This window comes from Vanessa atalanta, chromosome 5 (assembly GCF_905147765.1).
Source record: "Vanessa atalanta chromosome 5, ilVanAtal1.2, whole genome shotgun sequence".
Lineage (NCBI taxonomy): Eukaryota > Metazoa > Arthropoda > Insecta > Lepidoptera > Nymphalidae > Vanessa > Vanessa atalanta.
Genome location: NC_061875.1, coordinates 9,121,357 through 9,139,450, shown reverse-complemented (window position 1 = coordinate 9,139,450; position 18,094 = coordinate 9,121,357). Strand labels below are relative to the sequence as shown.

General features: G+C 33.2%; 3 protein-coding genes across 3 annotated transcripts; all 3 read left to right on the top strand.

Annotated features, from left to right (window-relative positions):
* Nucleotides 1–1,038: 1,038 nt before the first annotated feature.
* On the top strand, nucleotides 1,039–7,137 carry LOC125064062. Its single transcript, XM_047670840.1, has 8 exons — nucleotides 1,039–1,075; nucleotides 1,145–1,477; nucleotides 1,603–1,769; nucleotides 2,351–2,738; nucleotides 6,102–6,134; nucleotides 6,249–6,494; nucleotides 6,573–6,739; nucleotides 6,980–7,137. Exons 1-8 carry the CDS (start codon nucleotides 1,064–1,066, stop codon nucleotides 7,050–7,052), a joined length of 1,419 nt encoding a protein of 472 aa, XP_047526796.1. The 5' UTR covers nucleotides 1,039–1,063; the 3' UTR covers nucleotides 7,053–7,137.
* Nucleotides 7,138–10,258: 3,121 nt separating this feature from the next.
* Nucleotides 10,259–11,419, top strand: LOC125064053 (cuticle protein 7-like). The gene is made up of 4 exons (XM_047670830.1): nucleotides 10,259–10,287; nucleotides 10,449–10,694; nucleotides 10,773–10,939; nucleotides 11,285–11,419. Exons 1-4 carry the CDS (start codon nucleotides 10,276–10,278, stop codon nucleotides 11,355–11,357), a joined length of 498 nt encoding a protein of 165 aa, XP_047526786.1. The 5' UTR covers nucleotides 10,259–10,275; the 3' UTR covers nucleotides 11,358–11,419.
* A 2,697-nt stretch (nucleotides 11,420–14,116) lies between these two features.
* Nucleotides 14,117–15,141, top strand: LOC125064054 (cuticle protein 7-like). Its single transcript, XM_047670831.1, has 4 exons — nucleotides 14,117–14,182; nucleotides 14,280–14,525; nucleotides 14,604–14,770; nucleotides 14,963–15,141. The coding sequence occupies exons 1-4, from the start codon at nucleotides 14,171–14,173 to the stop codon at nucleotides 15,033–15,035; spliced, it is 498 nt and encodes a 165-aa protein (XP_047526787.1). The 5' UTR covers nucleotides 14,117–14,170; the 3' UTR covers nucleotides 15,036–15,141.
* Nucleotides 15,142–18,094: the final 2,953 nt, after the last annotated feature.

The window sequence follows — 18,094 nt, the reverse complement described above, 5'->3', positions numbered from 1 at the left end:
ACGTCAATATATATTCAAAATCAACATAAACAACTAAGTAAGGATTACTGAAATTCTTAAGGGAACATGATTTAAAAATGCAACATGACTTTCAATAGTGATTGTATTTTATGTATGTCAGGATTATTGTATTTGTCCCAAATCTACTTACCGATTGGCACCTAATGCGTTGACAATTGAGGCTTTAAACGGTAAAAAATACTGTAAAAGACGCTTAAAAATTAATTACTGTTGACGTTAATAATAAATATGCTTAAACACAACTTTCAGTAACTTTTTAAAAATTGAATTTTGTTTGCAATGTATGATTTTTCAAAATTAAAAAAAAGAAACGTTTTTTTATCATAATAGCACCGTGACACGGTGGCACCCCAAAGAAAGCAAAAGAAAGAGAGGTAACAGACAAGTGGCAGCAGTCATGTGGAAAAGAGTGGCTCAAGAAAGGAATTAATGTAAAGGTTGGAGGAGGCCTTTGCCGACTGGGAAGCAAGTCTAGATGTGATAACCAAGGCTATTATTATTATTATATCATACTAACAACAAACACAAACAATAATTATTTGATCTTCATCTAAATCCAATTTGATAAATATAATATAATACTATATTAATTGTTCTTAGATTCTGTACAATAAGTAATAACTCAGGATAGTTAAAGATTCCCATTTTTCTCTTTTAATTTAAAGTATCAATAGACGTTTGTATCTGATTATTTTTTATTTTGATTAATATTTACCCTTTACAATATCAAATAATAAACATACAACATCTCAAGAAACATTTTCATATGTGATGAACCGGTGGAAGAATAAAACAAAGCCAATTTTTACGCTTGATTTCTTGCTTTTTGTTTGCATCATGGTCTGAATACGGAATGAGAAAAAATAATTGGTGATAAATCTCTATTAGCATATTAATTGTTAACCGCTATTCATTTATTCTGCGACATTGGTGGTTTGTTTCGGTGTTACCGAATGGCATATTTTCGAATAAACAAAGCTTCTTTATAAGGCGGGCAAACTCCTGAAAAATATCAGTTGTCTTCCGTGAATCTACTAGAAAGATGACTCCTAATGTAAGTGCTTTCCTTATGAAATTAAATTGTCTTATATATATATTTCTTAAATTAAACCATTTCTTTTAGTGCAAATTGGTGGTACTCATCTTATCCTTCAGCTGGCTTGAAGGGATATATGCGGCTGCCTTTTCTAACGTGGTAGTTCAAAGAGGTCCTGTGGAGTACATAAATTACAATCCATCTACATTTTCATTCACTAAGTCTCAATTAGCCCAATTATCTTCATCTCCGTTGGAGCAAGTTGTATCTATACCTGCAGTTTCTCCATGCGTCGCGCCATGTGTCATTCCAAGCCAACCCATATCTGCACTGGCATCTTTACCTGCCGCAGCTAATGCAAAAATCGTTGGCTATAGATCACCGTTGCCAAATGTACCTATTTTATTGGCAAAAAAAGATGTAAGTATTTTATTAAATATTGAACATCTCTTTACAATACCAACATAGTAAAGAAACATTTAATTTCTATTATAGAACAAATCATTAACATGTCCGTTTCTTAAATTTACAAACTGTTTTTATAGGAGGCTACAGGCTACCAATACGCATATGCTGTTTTTGACGAACAAACTGGGGACAAGAAGACTCAAAGTGAACAGAGTGATGGGTCAGTAGTGCAAGGCCAATATTCGTTCGTTCAGCCAGATGGATTTCGTCGAGTTGTCATTTACACCGCAGATGACACGAAAGGGTACCGCGATATTAGGAATATTAACAAAATACCGTTTCATTTATGTATTTTGCATATTATAAGAATATACTTAGAGGTTGATCTAAATTATTACATTGTTTGTTAGTTGTCAGTTAAGTTAAATATTTAATCGATGCATTTCGATTATATGTAATCAATTGCTATCGATTTGACTGCTGCGTTCCTGGTTTCCGGCGTATATCGGCTCTGGTCGAGAATTAAAATAGTTGCAGGGTTTATCTGACAAGGAATTATCAATATTAGCTCGAATCTTTGAAGTTAGCAATCATAACATTTCCGTTTCCGTAACCGTTGTACGGAAAGCACATTTAGTCGTCGGTCCTAGGCCTGAATTCTCTCCGATCGCGTAAAATCGCTATCACGTCAAATTATTAGAGCAGAGAACAGAGAATGTTCCTCTTTGCACGTATACAGTCACACAGTCTTAAAATATTTCCTTTAATTTAATTTTTTTTAAAAGTACATAATTAGGTATATAATGTTTCATTAATAATAATTTAAAAATTACAATGACAAAATAAATAATATGTTTAAAATGTGTATACCTTATTATTTTACAGATTCAATGCCGTAGTAAGAAATATTTCGCCGGAACAAGAACATCCTGTAGAAGAATCACTTGAAGTCAATAAGGAAAGTAAACCAGTAGTGCTTCCGTGCCCTGAGAATAAAAATGAACATCTAACCAATGAGCAAGTTAATGAAGAGAGTTCTGTAGAAGCTACTAAAGGAGTTGAACAAATGGATGATAAAAAGATTGAAGAAAAAAGTGCTGAAAAAAGTATCGAGAAGGTAGAGGAACATGCGCAAGAAGAGCCTCAACCTCAGTCTGAGCCTACAGGATTTAACACTAACATACCAAACTCTATTATTTCTTATAATGATGTAATCAATTGCCTTCAAGCTAAACTTCAAGGCACGAAAAATGTAGTATCTCCCTTAACTTATGTTCTTTTTCCATCTTCAAGGAGTCCATGTTAATTGATATGTGTGTGATGACATATAATTCTAATTCTCAATGATATATTGTCTAAAGTTAAACCAAAATAACCATGAAATTTAATCTGAATTGTAATACAATTGAACCACGAAATGGATCTACGAATAACCTACTTACGCAAATGTATACAAGTATTGTTTCGATTATTGTATATTGAAATAAAATAAACAGTAATTGAAATTATATATTATGTTTTTAAAATAAATGATTTATTATTATTATATTTATTTGTTCATTTACCTTTATATTGTCCCTGACAACTATTATTTTTACATAATACAAAGCTTTCCTTTTTCATCAGCACAAAATTTAACATGTTCGAGAAGATTGTTTTTTTTTTTTAATTCATTATTTTATTTTTGTGAAAAAAATAATCCATCAGTTAAAACTCGATACATTTTTTAATAATTAATTAAATATTACTAGTTTATGCGCTAAAACATTTATTTGCTATTTTATCAGTATGACAGTTCACTTTCACATAACGCTTTTGAGAGTTACAAAACTTGAATTTACATTTATAAAACAAGGTAAACGGAATGCTCTAATATTACACCATCTATATAATAAATCTCAAGGCGTGAAACATAAGCATCGTTCGTAAAAAAAAAATGTGAAAATTTGAACGAGTTCCTCGAGATTTTTTGTCCGGTCAATTAATATAGCTTATTCATGATTTATAGTCCAACAACTACCGCGGTTACGGAAATACGGCCTCTTTGATGAATCTGCTTAACTGCAAATCCAACTAAAAATTTTGCAAACATTGTAAACTAAATTGAAATAGCGTGAATAATAATGAATTCATAGCGCTCTGCAATTTTCGATGTTAACATATTATTATTTTAAAATTTATGTCAATACTGAATAAACCCTTTTATAGGCTGCTCTAAATGAGTTAAAATTTGAAATATACCTAATTACTAAAACGAGGCTCCACGCTTAGAAACATGATATGCAAGTTGATCGCAAATTTACAATTCTGTCATAATAGCAAACAGGAGTTCTGCAAGTCGACAAATTTATAGCACCTATTTAATAATTAGATAACTATTAAATATATTTCTACTAAGTTAGAAGGTAGAATGATAATATTAAATTTAGAATAAGTAATTTTTAGTATTTTGCTTTTCCAATTAATTCATACAACAATAAAAACGATCGACCTTCTAGTGATAAAATCAAAAATATATTGTAGCCATTACTTATCTCGTAAGTAAAGAATTTCATACCTCGGGGCCTTTCTATTAAACCTGACCTACATAGCCAAAATATGCGACGGTAATGAACAATTCAAATGTAGATAAATTACAAAGAAATACCCGTAAATGCTAAATTATAAATTACAAAATACGCATCTGTAAATTGTAACATTATCTATTTGTTAAATACTAATATTTTATAAAAAAAATATCGATCTGATTGTCACTGAGTTTGAGACGAATAAAATTTTTAATATACGAGTGTGTTTACGTTTATATTTTGTGGTAACAGTATTTTTGACGAACATAATTAAATACCAAAGCCGTTAAGAATTTTATTTAACAAAAATAAACAAACATTTCTTCGATAGATTTATTACAAAATGATGTACTAATTTAAATATATAATTTTGGAATGGGTTCACTTTAACGCGATTTTTTATTAAAAGATAAATAATGTTATTCAAGTTAACAACAAATTAAACTTGAACATTTTCGTAAATACAAATTGCTGTTTTAATTTTGAAATCGGTCGACTTTCAATATTAAGAAATTGAGTAGTTCAGTATTAATATTAAATATTCATACAATGAAATATGCTATGAGGTACATTAACACTAATTGGAATTAATAATAACACAGGAAGATTGTTTTGTAAAATTGTGTGATAATTTTTCTAAGAATTTATTATAGAAGCGAAAACTTTAGTCATGGAAAGTTGAATATGTTGAGATGGAAACCTGGTGTTGCCATTTTTTTTTCTTCTCGTTTTTATATAATATGTATCATGTGTTACTATGAAAATCATTAGTATTAGTATGGACATACATGTATAATATTGCTGTAAATACACTGCCAACTGTAACAGCCTCAACATCTCTTTCTGAATATCATTTCTATGTCTAGAGCGTTACCCCAAAGAAATATACTATTAGACATGATACTATGAAAATATCCAAGATATACTGAACAAAAAGTATCAATGTCAGTTAGTTATCTAACTTTCCTATTATTTCTTAAAAAGCGGAAATCAATCAAGTCATTTATTTGACGTTAAATAGTTATTTGCGTTGTAAAAAACTATTTTCTTCGCGAGAAGGCTTTGTGCAAGCCTGTCTTTGTAGGTACCTCCCACTGATCATATATTCTACCACCAAGCAGTAATACTTAGTATTGTTGTTCTTCGGTTGTAAATGAACCAGTGTAACTATAGGCACAAGAAATAAAACATCTCATTTCCCAATTTTGGTGGCGAATTGGCTATGTAAGAATTGGTAAAAATTTCATGCGGCGCCAATGTTTATGGGCAGTGGTGACCAGTTACCATCAGGTGACCCGTTCGCCCGTCTGTCCTATAGTTTTATGTTTCTTGTGCGAGAAGCGACAGCTATACAGAGAACTGATAGGACCAGTAAAGATCGCAAAGCAGTATGTGGTAACATTACTGTCGGTAATATTGGTGGATAGTCATAAATAGTCATCAATTAATCTTAAATATACCAGTGGGTATATTTAAAGTGTATCAAAATTGTATGTGTCCATAATACACTAAAACAAATAACTTACCCATAGAATACCTTATGAGTGTGTGGCAAGTAACCAAAAGAGCAAACCAAGGCCTTAACCAATATCTACTGCTGCTGCTACTAGAAGAAGACTCCTACTACTGCTAGAAATACTGGTGGTAATTAACCATAGTCTATCAATTAATTGTGAAAATACATTCAACTGAGAAAGGCTAGAAATAAAATGATTAGATATTATTTATATTAATTTTAATTCATATACTTAGCAACTACTTCTAATGACATGTCTGTATAAACATATGTATATGTATAGTTTTAATAAGAAGAATTCCAGAAATATAATAAAACTTAAAGTGATTAATTTAAAATACGGAAAAACAAAAAAAAACTACATCTAAATAAAAGACGTCTTTGGTGCAAACATTATGATGAATGATTCAAAATCAGTGTTGGATTGACCTTCAGGTTCATGTCAGAGTTACAGTCAAGGCGCTTGTACATTTCTCTACCCCACCGCGGCGACCATACCGGCCGCGTTCTATAAAACCATTCCGCTGGACCGTTGACATCAATGAATAGCCAATTGTTCAACCAAACACACAAAATGTTCAGCAAAGTAAGTAACGAAACCGAAAAGTACATAAGGCTATGTTTTATAAAATAACTTTCAAAATATTTTTTATTAAATAACGTGTAAAATTTTGAACCTACTTAAATATTAAATTTTCAGATCTTAGCCTTTGGTGCCATGCTGGCTGCAGCTAACGCTGGTCTTCTGCACGGACACGCTCCCGCCATCTCTTCACAGAGCATCATTCGCCACGACGAGGGTCACTACTCCGCCCCTATCGCCTACGCCGCTCATCTGGGTCACAGCGCCCCTCTGGCTCACGCCGCTCCCCTGGCTCACGCCGCCCCCATCGCATATGCCGCATACGCTGCTCCTGCCGCCCATTACGATGGACATGATGAATATGTATGTCAACAACATGAATCAAATATTGTTGATATTTACTAAGAACATTAAAAACTAATTTGTTTTCTCATTTTTCAGGCTCACCCCAAATACGACTTCGCATACTCAGTAGCTGACCCCCACACCGGTGACCACAAGTCCCAGCACGAGAGCCGCGACGGTGACGCCGTGCACGGATACTACTCCCTGGTGCAGCCCGATGGCTCCGTCCGCAAGGTCGAATACACCGCTGATGCTCACAATGGGTATGTATAATAAAATATGTGTCATACAATATATCTAAAGTAAAAGTAAGAACTTGTAATTATCCTGCTACTGGACCCCTGTCCTCTTGAGGAGAAGGTTTCGATCCTATAGTCGATACGCATTTGGCTATTCCAAAGGTCGACACAAATTTGAAAGAATTTCATTCATCACGATGTATATATTTCTTATGAGTTACAAAAAGTCAAAGTTTTCTAACTTCTATTGTATTTTATTTTCAGTTTCAACGCCGTGGTGCACAACTCTGCTCCCTCCGTACATGTCGAACCCGTCCACGCCTACCACCATTACTAACTTTTCTAATTTAAAATATAAATTATAGTCTACGTGTTTAAAAAAAATGAATAGTTTCATTTCTATAATAATTTATATTTTTATAAATATGAATGCGTGTAAATAAAGTGTGGATGATAAATTACTTATTGACTTAAATTTTTACCCTCTCAATACAATATATAATTTTAAAAGACAATCTTATACATTTATCGTTTAAATTTTATCTAAAGAATAAATCATATTTAACAAGGATCTAATTCTTTATCTTAACAAATATATTTGGTTTAAATTTAAATTGAAGTGTCTATTTGTAATATCAAAATCATATATAATAATAAATGCGTATGAATGTTTACATGACACTCAATCACAGAACACAATTTTTATAATGTAGCGTCTTTCTGTCTGTCTGTTTGTTCCTGGTAATCTCTGAAACGGCTGAAACGATATCGATGTGACTTTCACTACGAGATACTTAATATTTTAAGAAGTAAATAAAGTGGCGTTCAATTGCAAAAAAAGTTACAGACACACAGAAAAAAAAATGTAATTCAAAGTCAAAGTCTGTCAGCGGAGGGGGGGTGTATCAAGGCTCTAGCCTAACGAGCCCTGATTCACACCTAGTCACGTAGCCCTCAAATTTACAGGCTAACGTAGGTGCTTACCGGACATGGTACCTGCACAAGATAGCGAGGCGAAAGGTAGCACCCTCCTGTTACGAGTGTGGCGTGTCATTGGACACGGTGCGTCACACCCTGATGGAGTGATCCGCATGAGGCCCTAGAAGCATTCCCTGGTAATGATAGTCAGAGGATAACTCTCACTGCCTAGCTTGATTCACGCCATGCTGGACGCAAAGGTGGGTCAACCGTCGGGGTGTCACAGTAGAATTCCTAATCGAACCCGTGACGAAGTGGGTACTGCTGATTTTTAGCGGGTATTCGGGCGTTCTCCACAGAGCACCAGGTGCTCTAAGCACCAATGAGTTCCCCATACACCCCAACTTCATGCGAGGGAAATACATCAGAAATATTTCCAGAGAGAAAAAACGGTCAATGGCTTCTGGGTCCAGCTAGTAATAAATATATGTAAATATGAAAATTTACAAACTTTATTGACGCTTTTAAGATATTATTTAAAGATTAATAACCTATTTAAACTCAAGAAATAACACTATGATACATTGGTACAAAATAATATAAATAAAATAATAAAATATACATCAATTTCTACTAATATTTATGTTTTAATACGTTTAATAAGTTTCTGAGATTTATATAAACAATAGCAGCGGTTCCGATTTGGCTGAGATAGCAATATCAAAATAATCTAAATTCAAGTAAACCTTTACAAGCATATTTGTTTTATTTTTTTTTATCGTTATAAGCGGCTAAAAACTTATAAGAACACAATTGTGGAACTCGTTGTCAAAACATCATTAATTTATAACAAAAAAAAAAAGTATAAAATTGAAAATTTTCGTAAATAAATATTGTTGTTCTAATTTTAAAATTAGTCAAGTACTTTCAGATATTATGAAATAAAGTAGATTAATATTTAATAAGCATATAATAAATAAATTTACGATGCATTAGCACTAATTACTTTGATTAATTACGCAGGAATATCGCTTTGTAAAATTATGTTATAATATGATCATGTCAAGTAATTTTATAAGATTTTAAAGAATTTAAATTCAAAGTTATACCGGTTTAGATTGTTCTTTCTGATAAAAAATGGAAAGAACCGGCAAGAAACTAGCTAGTTACTCTTTTCCTACTATTAAAATTTATATTAGGTAATTAAATGCAATTGAATTAATATTTATCCTACATGGAATTTTTACACTTAATTCAGCTGTATTTTATTTTTTATGAAATGATACGCCTTATTAGTCAACGTATGTTTAACATGAGAAAAAAAATGATTAAATGGCGAAACTAAAAGTGATTTAGGAGTATTATTATATAATTATGTTTACTTGGTGGCAGAGCTTTGTGCTAGGCCGTCTTCGTAGGTACCACCCACTCGTCAGATATTTTACCGCCAAACAACTAGTATTCTTTTGTTCCGGTTTTGAGCCCGTGTAACTACAGGCACAAGGGACATAACATCTTAGCTCCCAAAGTTGGTTGGTTCCAAAGTTGAAGCGAAGAGAATTCCAGGCAAGTAAAACGAGAACTTGTCACGTCAACAATATAAATATAGAGGCGGGTGAAGTTGGGAAGTGGAGTTACTGATTTACTGAAACCATCTCAGAAACGCGCTGCATATTCGGGTTAAGTTTAAAAAAATATACATGTTTGTGATTCTATATTATTATTTATATACATAATGCTGTAAAAATATTGTGATGTCACAATAAGTTACTGCGTTAAAAACATCCCGAAGGGTTTCTCGAGCTACAATATTGTAAATACTCCCAAATGCTGTTCTGATGAATGAATATAGTTTCCCTACCTGCAGCATTACCCCAAAATAATATATCATCAGACTTATTAATCGAGCGATATCAATTCTAATTAGTTTTCCAACATTCCTATTATTTTTTAAGACTGGAAATCAGACAAATTGGCAAACTTATGTTAAGTAGTCACCCATGGCGTCAATATTAAGAATCTAGGATATTATATTCCTTGTTCCAGGTATACGAGCTTACCTTTAAAATACTGAAATATAAAAAGCAAATGTTTACCTGTAGAAAAAACCGATGAGTGTTCGTCTACCTAACCTAGACACAAATATTAACCAGTATCTAGTACTACTACTGACGGTAAAACTGGTAGGTAACCATGATTAGCCTATTAAAAGTAAATTTACAAAACAGTAAAATTCTATTTTCCATTTATTTTATAAAAAATGTAGTTCATACAGTAACTGCTTTTAATTAAATTTACATGTACATTGCACATGTCTCGTCCTTGTGTTTCAAAATACGAAATAAATAGTTTTGATACAAATAACTCCAAGAACAAAAGGAAATTAAATGTGATCAGCTTGAAACACGGCAAAACAATAAAAATACCTACAACTAGATAAAAGACGTTATTGGTGCAGACATTATGATCAATGATTCAATATCAGTGTTGGATTGACCTTGAGGTTCATGTCAGAGTTACAGTCAAGGCGCTTGTGCATTTCTCTGCCCCACCGCGCCGGCCACACCGGCCGCGTTCTATAAAACCATTGCGTTGGACCGTTGACATCAATGAATAGCCAATTGTTCAACAAAACACACAAAATGTTCAGCAAAGTAAGTAACGAAACCAAAAAAGAAAATATGGTTGTTATATAAAACAACATAAAAAAAACAAATATTAATAATATTAAAAAAAAAATTAAATATCAAACATTATATATAATTTTATTAAATAACGTGTAAAATTGGAACTTACTTAAATATTAACTTTTCAGATCTTAGCTTTTGGTGCCATGCTGGCTGCAGCTAACGCTGGTCTTCTGCACGGACACGCTCCCGCCATCTCTTCACAGAGCATCATTCGCCACGACGAGGGTCACTACTCCGCCCCTATCGCCTACGCCGCTCATCTGGGTCACGGCACCCCTCTGGCTCACGCCGCTCCCCTGGCTCACGCCGCCCCCATCGCATACGCCGCATACGCTGCTCCTGCCGGCCATTACGATGGACATGATGAATATGTATGTCAACAACATGAATCAAATATTGATGATATTTACTAAGAACATTAAAACGAATTTATTTTCTCATTTATCCAGGCTCACCCCAAATACGACTTCGCGTACTCAGTAGCCGACCCCCACACCGGTGACCACAAGTCCCAGCACGAGAGCCGCGACGGTGACGCCGTGCACGGATACTACTCCCTGGTGCAGCCCGATGGCTCCGTCCGCAAGGTCGAATACACCGCTGATGCTCACAATGGGTATGCATAATAAAATATGTGTCATACAATATATCTAAAGTAAAAGTAAGAACTTGTAAATGTCCAGCTGCTGGGCCCTTGTCCTCTTGAGGAGAAGGTTTCGATCCTATAGTCGATACTTATTTGGCTACTTCAATGGTCGACACAAATTTGGCAGTCACAATTTCATTCGTCTCGATGTATATTTTTCTACTTCTACTTAGGTTGGAAACCGCACTCTTCGGTTAAGTTACAAATATTCTAGCCAGTGAGTCAACTCGGTTCACTTACATTAGGTGCTTAAGTAGTTTTACCTTTATTTATTACAAATGAATACTCTAACTCCAAATGTTATTTTATTTTCAGTTTCAACGCCGTGGTGCACAACTCTGCTCCCTCCGTACATGTCGAACCCGCTCACGCTTACCATCATTACTAACTTTTTAATAATACAAATTACAGTCGACGTGCCTTAAGAAGGATCAATAGATATTTTTATAATAATTTATAATTTTGTATTTTGTAAATATGAATGCGTGTAAATAAAGTGTGGATGATTAAAATACTGATTTCAATTTTTGAACCCCCTTAATGCAATATAAAATAGGATAAAATATTTTTCAAAAGTCAATTTTAAGCCTTTATCATTTGATTTCAATTGTATCAAAATAATAAATCGTATACTCTTGCCTTATAATTTAAGTGTGTATTTGCAATATCAAAATACAATCAACACATATGACAAAAAAAGACAATATTTTAACATTTTGTCATTCTCGATCCGTCTCGATCTGTTCGTTCTGGGTAATATGCGAAACGGCTGAACCGCTTTCGACATAACTTATACTGAGAGATATCTAAATTTTAAGGAGTACCTAAGGTTACTTTTGAATTTCTAAAAAAAAATTAGGATTCTACAGTAAGAACAAAAACCCGAAAAAATATATTGTTTTGGCCGACAAAAGTCTATCGGCGACGCTGGGGCGAATCAGGACTCTAGCACAATGAGCTCTGATTCGTATGATCTGGGGTCCACATCAACAAGCCTGGACAGTGGAGCCGAATCCTCCTCCACTTGAGTCGCTGAGTGGAGTGGAGTCACGGAACACTCACATTTAGGTTGTTGAAGTCGCTTTTGTAGGTACCTGCACTGGATAGCGAGCCGGGAGGTGGGAGGTGATACCCTCCTGCCACGAGAGTGGTGCGTCATTGGACACGGGGCATTACACCCTGATGGAGTGAGCCAGGGGGGCCTAGAGGCATTCCCTGGAGATAATAGCCGCCAGAAATATCTCGTGACTGAGTGTGTTTAACGTCATGCTCAACAACGAGGGGTTCTGGTTAAAGATGGTTTCTTTTTGCGAAAGTTTTATGTCACAAATGCAGATTGTGGAGTGGGAGTGCGACCTTAATTAAAGGTCGCACTCCCGGTCCCGGTCCCTTCTCCCGGTCTTCATCGGTAGAATGCTACCGATGAAGACCGGGAGAAGCTGTAAACGTAGCCGGCATTAGGGGAGCTCCAAGTACCCCGGGAATCCTTTAAGCTTAAGAGACTGCAAAGGTCTGCCAACCGGTAGCATGCTCAAGCAATCCTGTGATGTCTCCCTAAGGGACTGAGTATAGACACCGACGAATCCCACATACATCCTCACTTTGTGTGGAGATACGCATATGTGCGTCGTTTTGGGTACAAAGTCTGCTGGGCCCTTTTAGATATAAATAAATATTAACATGACACACATATGAACAATAACAAACTGTGATTACGCTTAAAAAAAACATTATAGTTACTATTTCTTTAAGGTTAATAACCTATTTAAGCCCCAATAAGAACAGAGTGATATTCTGGTACAAAATCATATAAAATATGCAAATGCTTATATTTTAATACATTGCAGAATTACTGAGATCGATTTTGTTGGTGCGACTAATGGTCAAAACATCATTAATATTTACCCAAGAAAAAAAACGCAATAAACTTGAGAATTTTCGTCAATAAATATTGTCGTTATAATTTTCAAATTAGGTCAATACTTTCAGATATTATGAAATTGAGTAAATTTATATTTAATACGCTTACAATAAATAAGTTGGCAGTTACTGTGTGAGGTATTAGCACTAATTAGCATAATTAATTACGCAGAGATAACGCTTTAAAAATTTGTGTTATAATACCGTCACGTCCAGACATATTATAAGATAATATTTAAGTTAAAAGTTACACTAGTTCTCAACTTGCAATATTGTTAATACCTCTTAAAGCTTATTTGATGTATCAATATTGATTTAATAGTAAACATAATAATATTTGATTATTATTATTATTTTTACTATTTTTTTTTATTCAATTTTATAATAAGAAACAATTATGTTACCTAACATCTGGGAAGGAACTGATTTTCAAAACGAAAGCTAGTTTGGAATTAAGGGCTGATATTAAAAAATGTAAACAAAACTTGTGTGTAAAAAAAAATAATTAATTAAATTTAGTTTCCATAACTGCAACATTACGCCAAAGTAATATATCATAAGATACAATAATCGAGCTATATCAATGTCACTTTCTATCATTCCTATTATTTCTTTAAGATTGCAAATCAAATTGACAATCGAATGTTAAATAGTGCCCCATAGTTGTCAATCTCAATGATCTATGATACCATATTCCTTGTGCCAGTAAGTAAACCGCTTTAGCTTTCAAACTAAAATACAAAAATATAAAGAATAGGTCTATGTTTATCGATAGAACTTTACCAGTATCTAGTACTACTACTGTTGTTTAGTCTATATACATATCAGTAGAATATACAAATTTATTTGCAATATACAGAATTTGTATACTACTGATAAGAAACCTATTCGTGACTGTTTTATACAAATTAAAATTCATATTATAGTAAGTACTTTTAATTTAAGTTATATGAACATTGCACGTGCTCTGTCCTTTTGCTAATAGGGAACAAAACAAATAGTTTAATTCAAATAAAACTAAATAAAAATTATTCAGCTTAAAACACGGCAAAACAATAAAAATACCTACAACTAGGTAAAAGATGTTATTGGTACAGACATTATGATGAATGATTCAAAATCAGTGTTGGATTGACCTTGAGATTCATGTCAGAGTTACAGTCAAGGCGCTTGTGCATTTCTCCACCCCACCGCGCCGGCCACACCGGCCGCGTTCTATAAAACCATTGCGCTGGACCGTTGACATCAAAGAATAGCCAATTGTTCAACCAAACACACAAAATGTTCAGCAAAGTAAGTAACGAAATCGAAAAGTACATAAGGCTATGTTTCATAAAATAACTTTCAAAGGAATTTTTATTAAAAAACGTGTAAATGTTAACTTTTTCAGATCTTAGCTTTTGGTGCCATGCTGGCTGCAGCTAATGCTGGTCTTCTGCACGGACACGCTCCCGCCATCTCTTCACAGAGCATCATTCGCCACGACGAGGGTCACTACTCCGCCCCTATCGCCTACGCCGCTCATCTGGGTCACGGCGCCCCTCTGGCTCACGCCGCTCCCCTGGCCCACGCCGCCCCCATCGCATACGCCGCATACGCTGCTCCTGCCGCCCATTACGATGGACATGATGAATATGTATGTCAACAACATGAATCAAATATTGATGATATTTACTAAGAACATTAAAAACTAATTTGTTTTCTCATTTTTCAGGCTCACCCCAAATACGACTTCGCATACTCAGTAGCTGACCCCCATACCGGTGACCACAAGTCCCAGCACGAGAGCCGCGACGGTGACGCCGTGCACGGATACTACTCCCTGGTGCAGCCCGATGGCTCCGTCCGCAAGGTCGAATACACCGCGGATGCTCACAATGGGTATGTATACCAAAATATGTGTCATAAGATATATGTAAAGTAAAAATAACAACTTGTGGATGTCCCATTGCTGGGCTAAGGTCTCCAATGGTGGATACACATGTAGCATAATTTTATATCTCAGCTCACGTAATTCTTTTATTATTTAATAATATGAATAATATCTTAACCTCTTTCATATTTTATTCTCAGTTTCAACGCCGTGGTGCACAACTCTGCTCCCTCCGTACATGTCGAACCTGCCCACGCCTACCACCATTACTAACTTTTCTAAATTTTAATATAAATTACAGTCGACGTGCCTTAAAATGGTGACTTTATTTGTATAACATTTTTTATATTATTTATATTTTTGTAAATATGAATGCGTGTAAATAAAGTGTGGATGATTAATTACAAAATGAGTTCAGTATTTTTACCCCCTAAGTACAATTAAATTACTTTTTTTGTCATTTAAATATGAATAATACTCATAATTAGTATTTAACAAAATTTAATAAAAAAAGATGTCCAAAGTTCCTAATTTATTTAAAGATAAGAACATTCTGCATATTCGTAACGAAGTCAAAAATACGTAACAGAAAAAAATATTTTGCATAATACACTAAAATTATGAACACATTCTTTAACAATATCACAATTAAATTAAATGTAAGTATAATTTAATTGAGTATAAAAATATACAATAAAAAATTATAATTATACATCTTTATAAAAACTATGAAATCCTTGAGAACTATGAACCACTAGGTATTGAAATTTTGAGATTTGCGGTAAAGCAGTATTTCTGTTGGGACGATTGAAATTACTACATACTATAAAACAAAGTCACTTATCTGTCTGTCCCTGTGTATGTTTAGACCTTTAAAATATGCAACGGTTTTCTTAAATAGATAGATTGATTCAAGAGGAAGCTTTATATGTATAATAAGACATGCACAATGTATCTATGTACATACCCCTAAGAGACATCTATCTCTTAGGGGTAACCCACAACAAAAATTATTAATCCTCTACTTTTTACGAGAAAGAATGGCTTATTTTAATTAATACAGCATTCACCCTCATCCTATTAAGTACCTTAAATATATTTTACATTTATTAATATATTTATTGATCTAAAATCAATAAGACCCCTTACTGTGTGTAAAATAAATGAATATTTTCGAAGATATTACAGGTTTAAATTGCGGGGACGTAGCGGTTTATAGTGTCTAAGGACGAAAAAGTAAACGTTGTATATAAATACATTATGTAGTATATTAAGTATCAGTATTGCACCCGTACGAAGCAGGGCTTGTAAAAATATATTTCAAGAATATTCTTACACGCTCATTTGAAGCGTAATTTTGTCACTTGACCGAGAAGGTACTTAATATTTCTTATTTTATCCTTCGATCAATACATCCGAATACGTGAAAACTGTTTCTTATTGCATTTCCTAAAACTATTTTTATCATTCATTAGAATAGGAAGGATATAAAACATGTACGAAAAATATTTGTCGAATTTCATCAAAATAACACGAAAGGACAACACTTATAATAAATATTTATTAATATAGTATTATTCTCACTTTCCTTTATTCAATATCTATACATATAATAAAATTAGAGTGTTTGTAATATTAAAATAACCGATTTTTACTAAATGCATATGTATATATACCAAAATAATATTTTTTACAATTTTTGTCTGTCTGTCTGTTTGTTTCGGGTAATCTCTGGAACGGCTGGACTGATTTTGACGGGACTTTCACTGGCATGTGGCATGGATGACTTTTATTTTAGAATATAATTATGAAATAATAATAGAGTCACGCTACAATGTCCAGTACCGCGTGCAGCCCTCGCGCCGCGCCACGTCAGATTCCTCCCATCACAAAAGCTGCCTAATACAGAATTAATACGTTACTGTAAAATCTGCGAACTGAAAAATAACTTTTTTGTTAAATTCAAACGCGCACGATGTCGCGGATTCAGCTAGTCTGACATAAAGTTTAACGATTATTGAGGCCACGCCTTTTTATCTTACATACAATTATTTATCGAACAATATGCCTTGCCGCGAAATGAATTTTTAATTTGGTTTTAAATCTATAAATGGCATTATGCAAAATATCCATGTACATTGATAATTTAGAATTATGATACTTAATCATAAGCTTAGAGATTCGTTACGGCTTCACTGATACATCATTGATAAATAATAGATGATTTCTAATGACATTTTTGTAGAACAAAATTTACAATTAAATAAAAAGATACACGCTATGATAATATGCATTTTGAAACATAAGTCTTAAAAACATTCATATATATTTTAAATTTTTTGTTGTTTGTGCTAGGTAGTGTAAATCACTCGTTGAAATCTAAACAGACAATAAAAATTCTTCGGCGTCTTTCAATGTCATCTTATTCAATAAACATTCAATTGAATCGAACCTATTACGTGTCCTATTCTAGCATTGTGTAAAAAAGTGTTTATTTTGGAAAGACCCATAAAGGAAGCAATGTAATAATATATAAATATAATTTTATATCTTGAATATGGGCTTGTGAACTTTATTAGGCTATGAATAGCAAGTACCGTAGAGTAGAGTGAACAGGTTTCTTTTGGATGGGCGTGTACCACCTTCGTCTTCATCTACACTTTCCATCAGAAGAGATGGAAGGCAAACGACTATTCCATTACAACTATATAAAAAAAAATAACTGTAGTCAAAACTACGACACTACAATTTTAAGTAATTCACGCTATTTAATATTGACTAGTAAAATAAATACTTTTTTTTATGTTGGTATATCTATTTTATACATTACGTTCTAATTTTTTATTTAAATAAGACAATGACATTTGAAGATTATTTTGAAATGTGCTATGTGATTTAATTCTAAAATTATTTAAATAAAACCTTTTGCATATGATGAAAAATTGATTTATTCGGTTATACCTATTTTAGTTTTTCACTTAGTCACGATTTTAGATAAACTCTTCTAATTGAATATATTTCGATAAAGATGAAACACACTAGATAAAAAAAGAAACAATAATTTTATTTAAACGAAAAAACATTTTTTGTAGTATGAAGTCCCCTTAAACTCTTTTAAAACTATGTAATGAGATACATAGTTCAATAGAACAATTCCATTATTTAAATATCCCGTATGGAAATCAACGAATATCAACTCCAAGCTATTTTATTATCTGTTTTTTAATTGTATTCTGTAATAAGCCTAAAATATAATATAAATATTTTTACGTTATATTTAAATACCAAATAGACAAAAAATAACATTATGTTATATTATAGAAATCTATGAT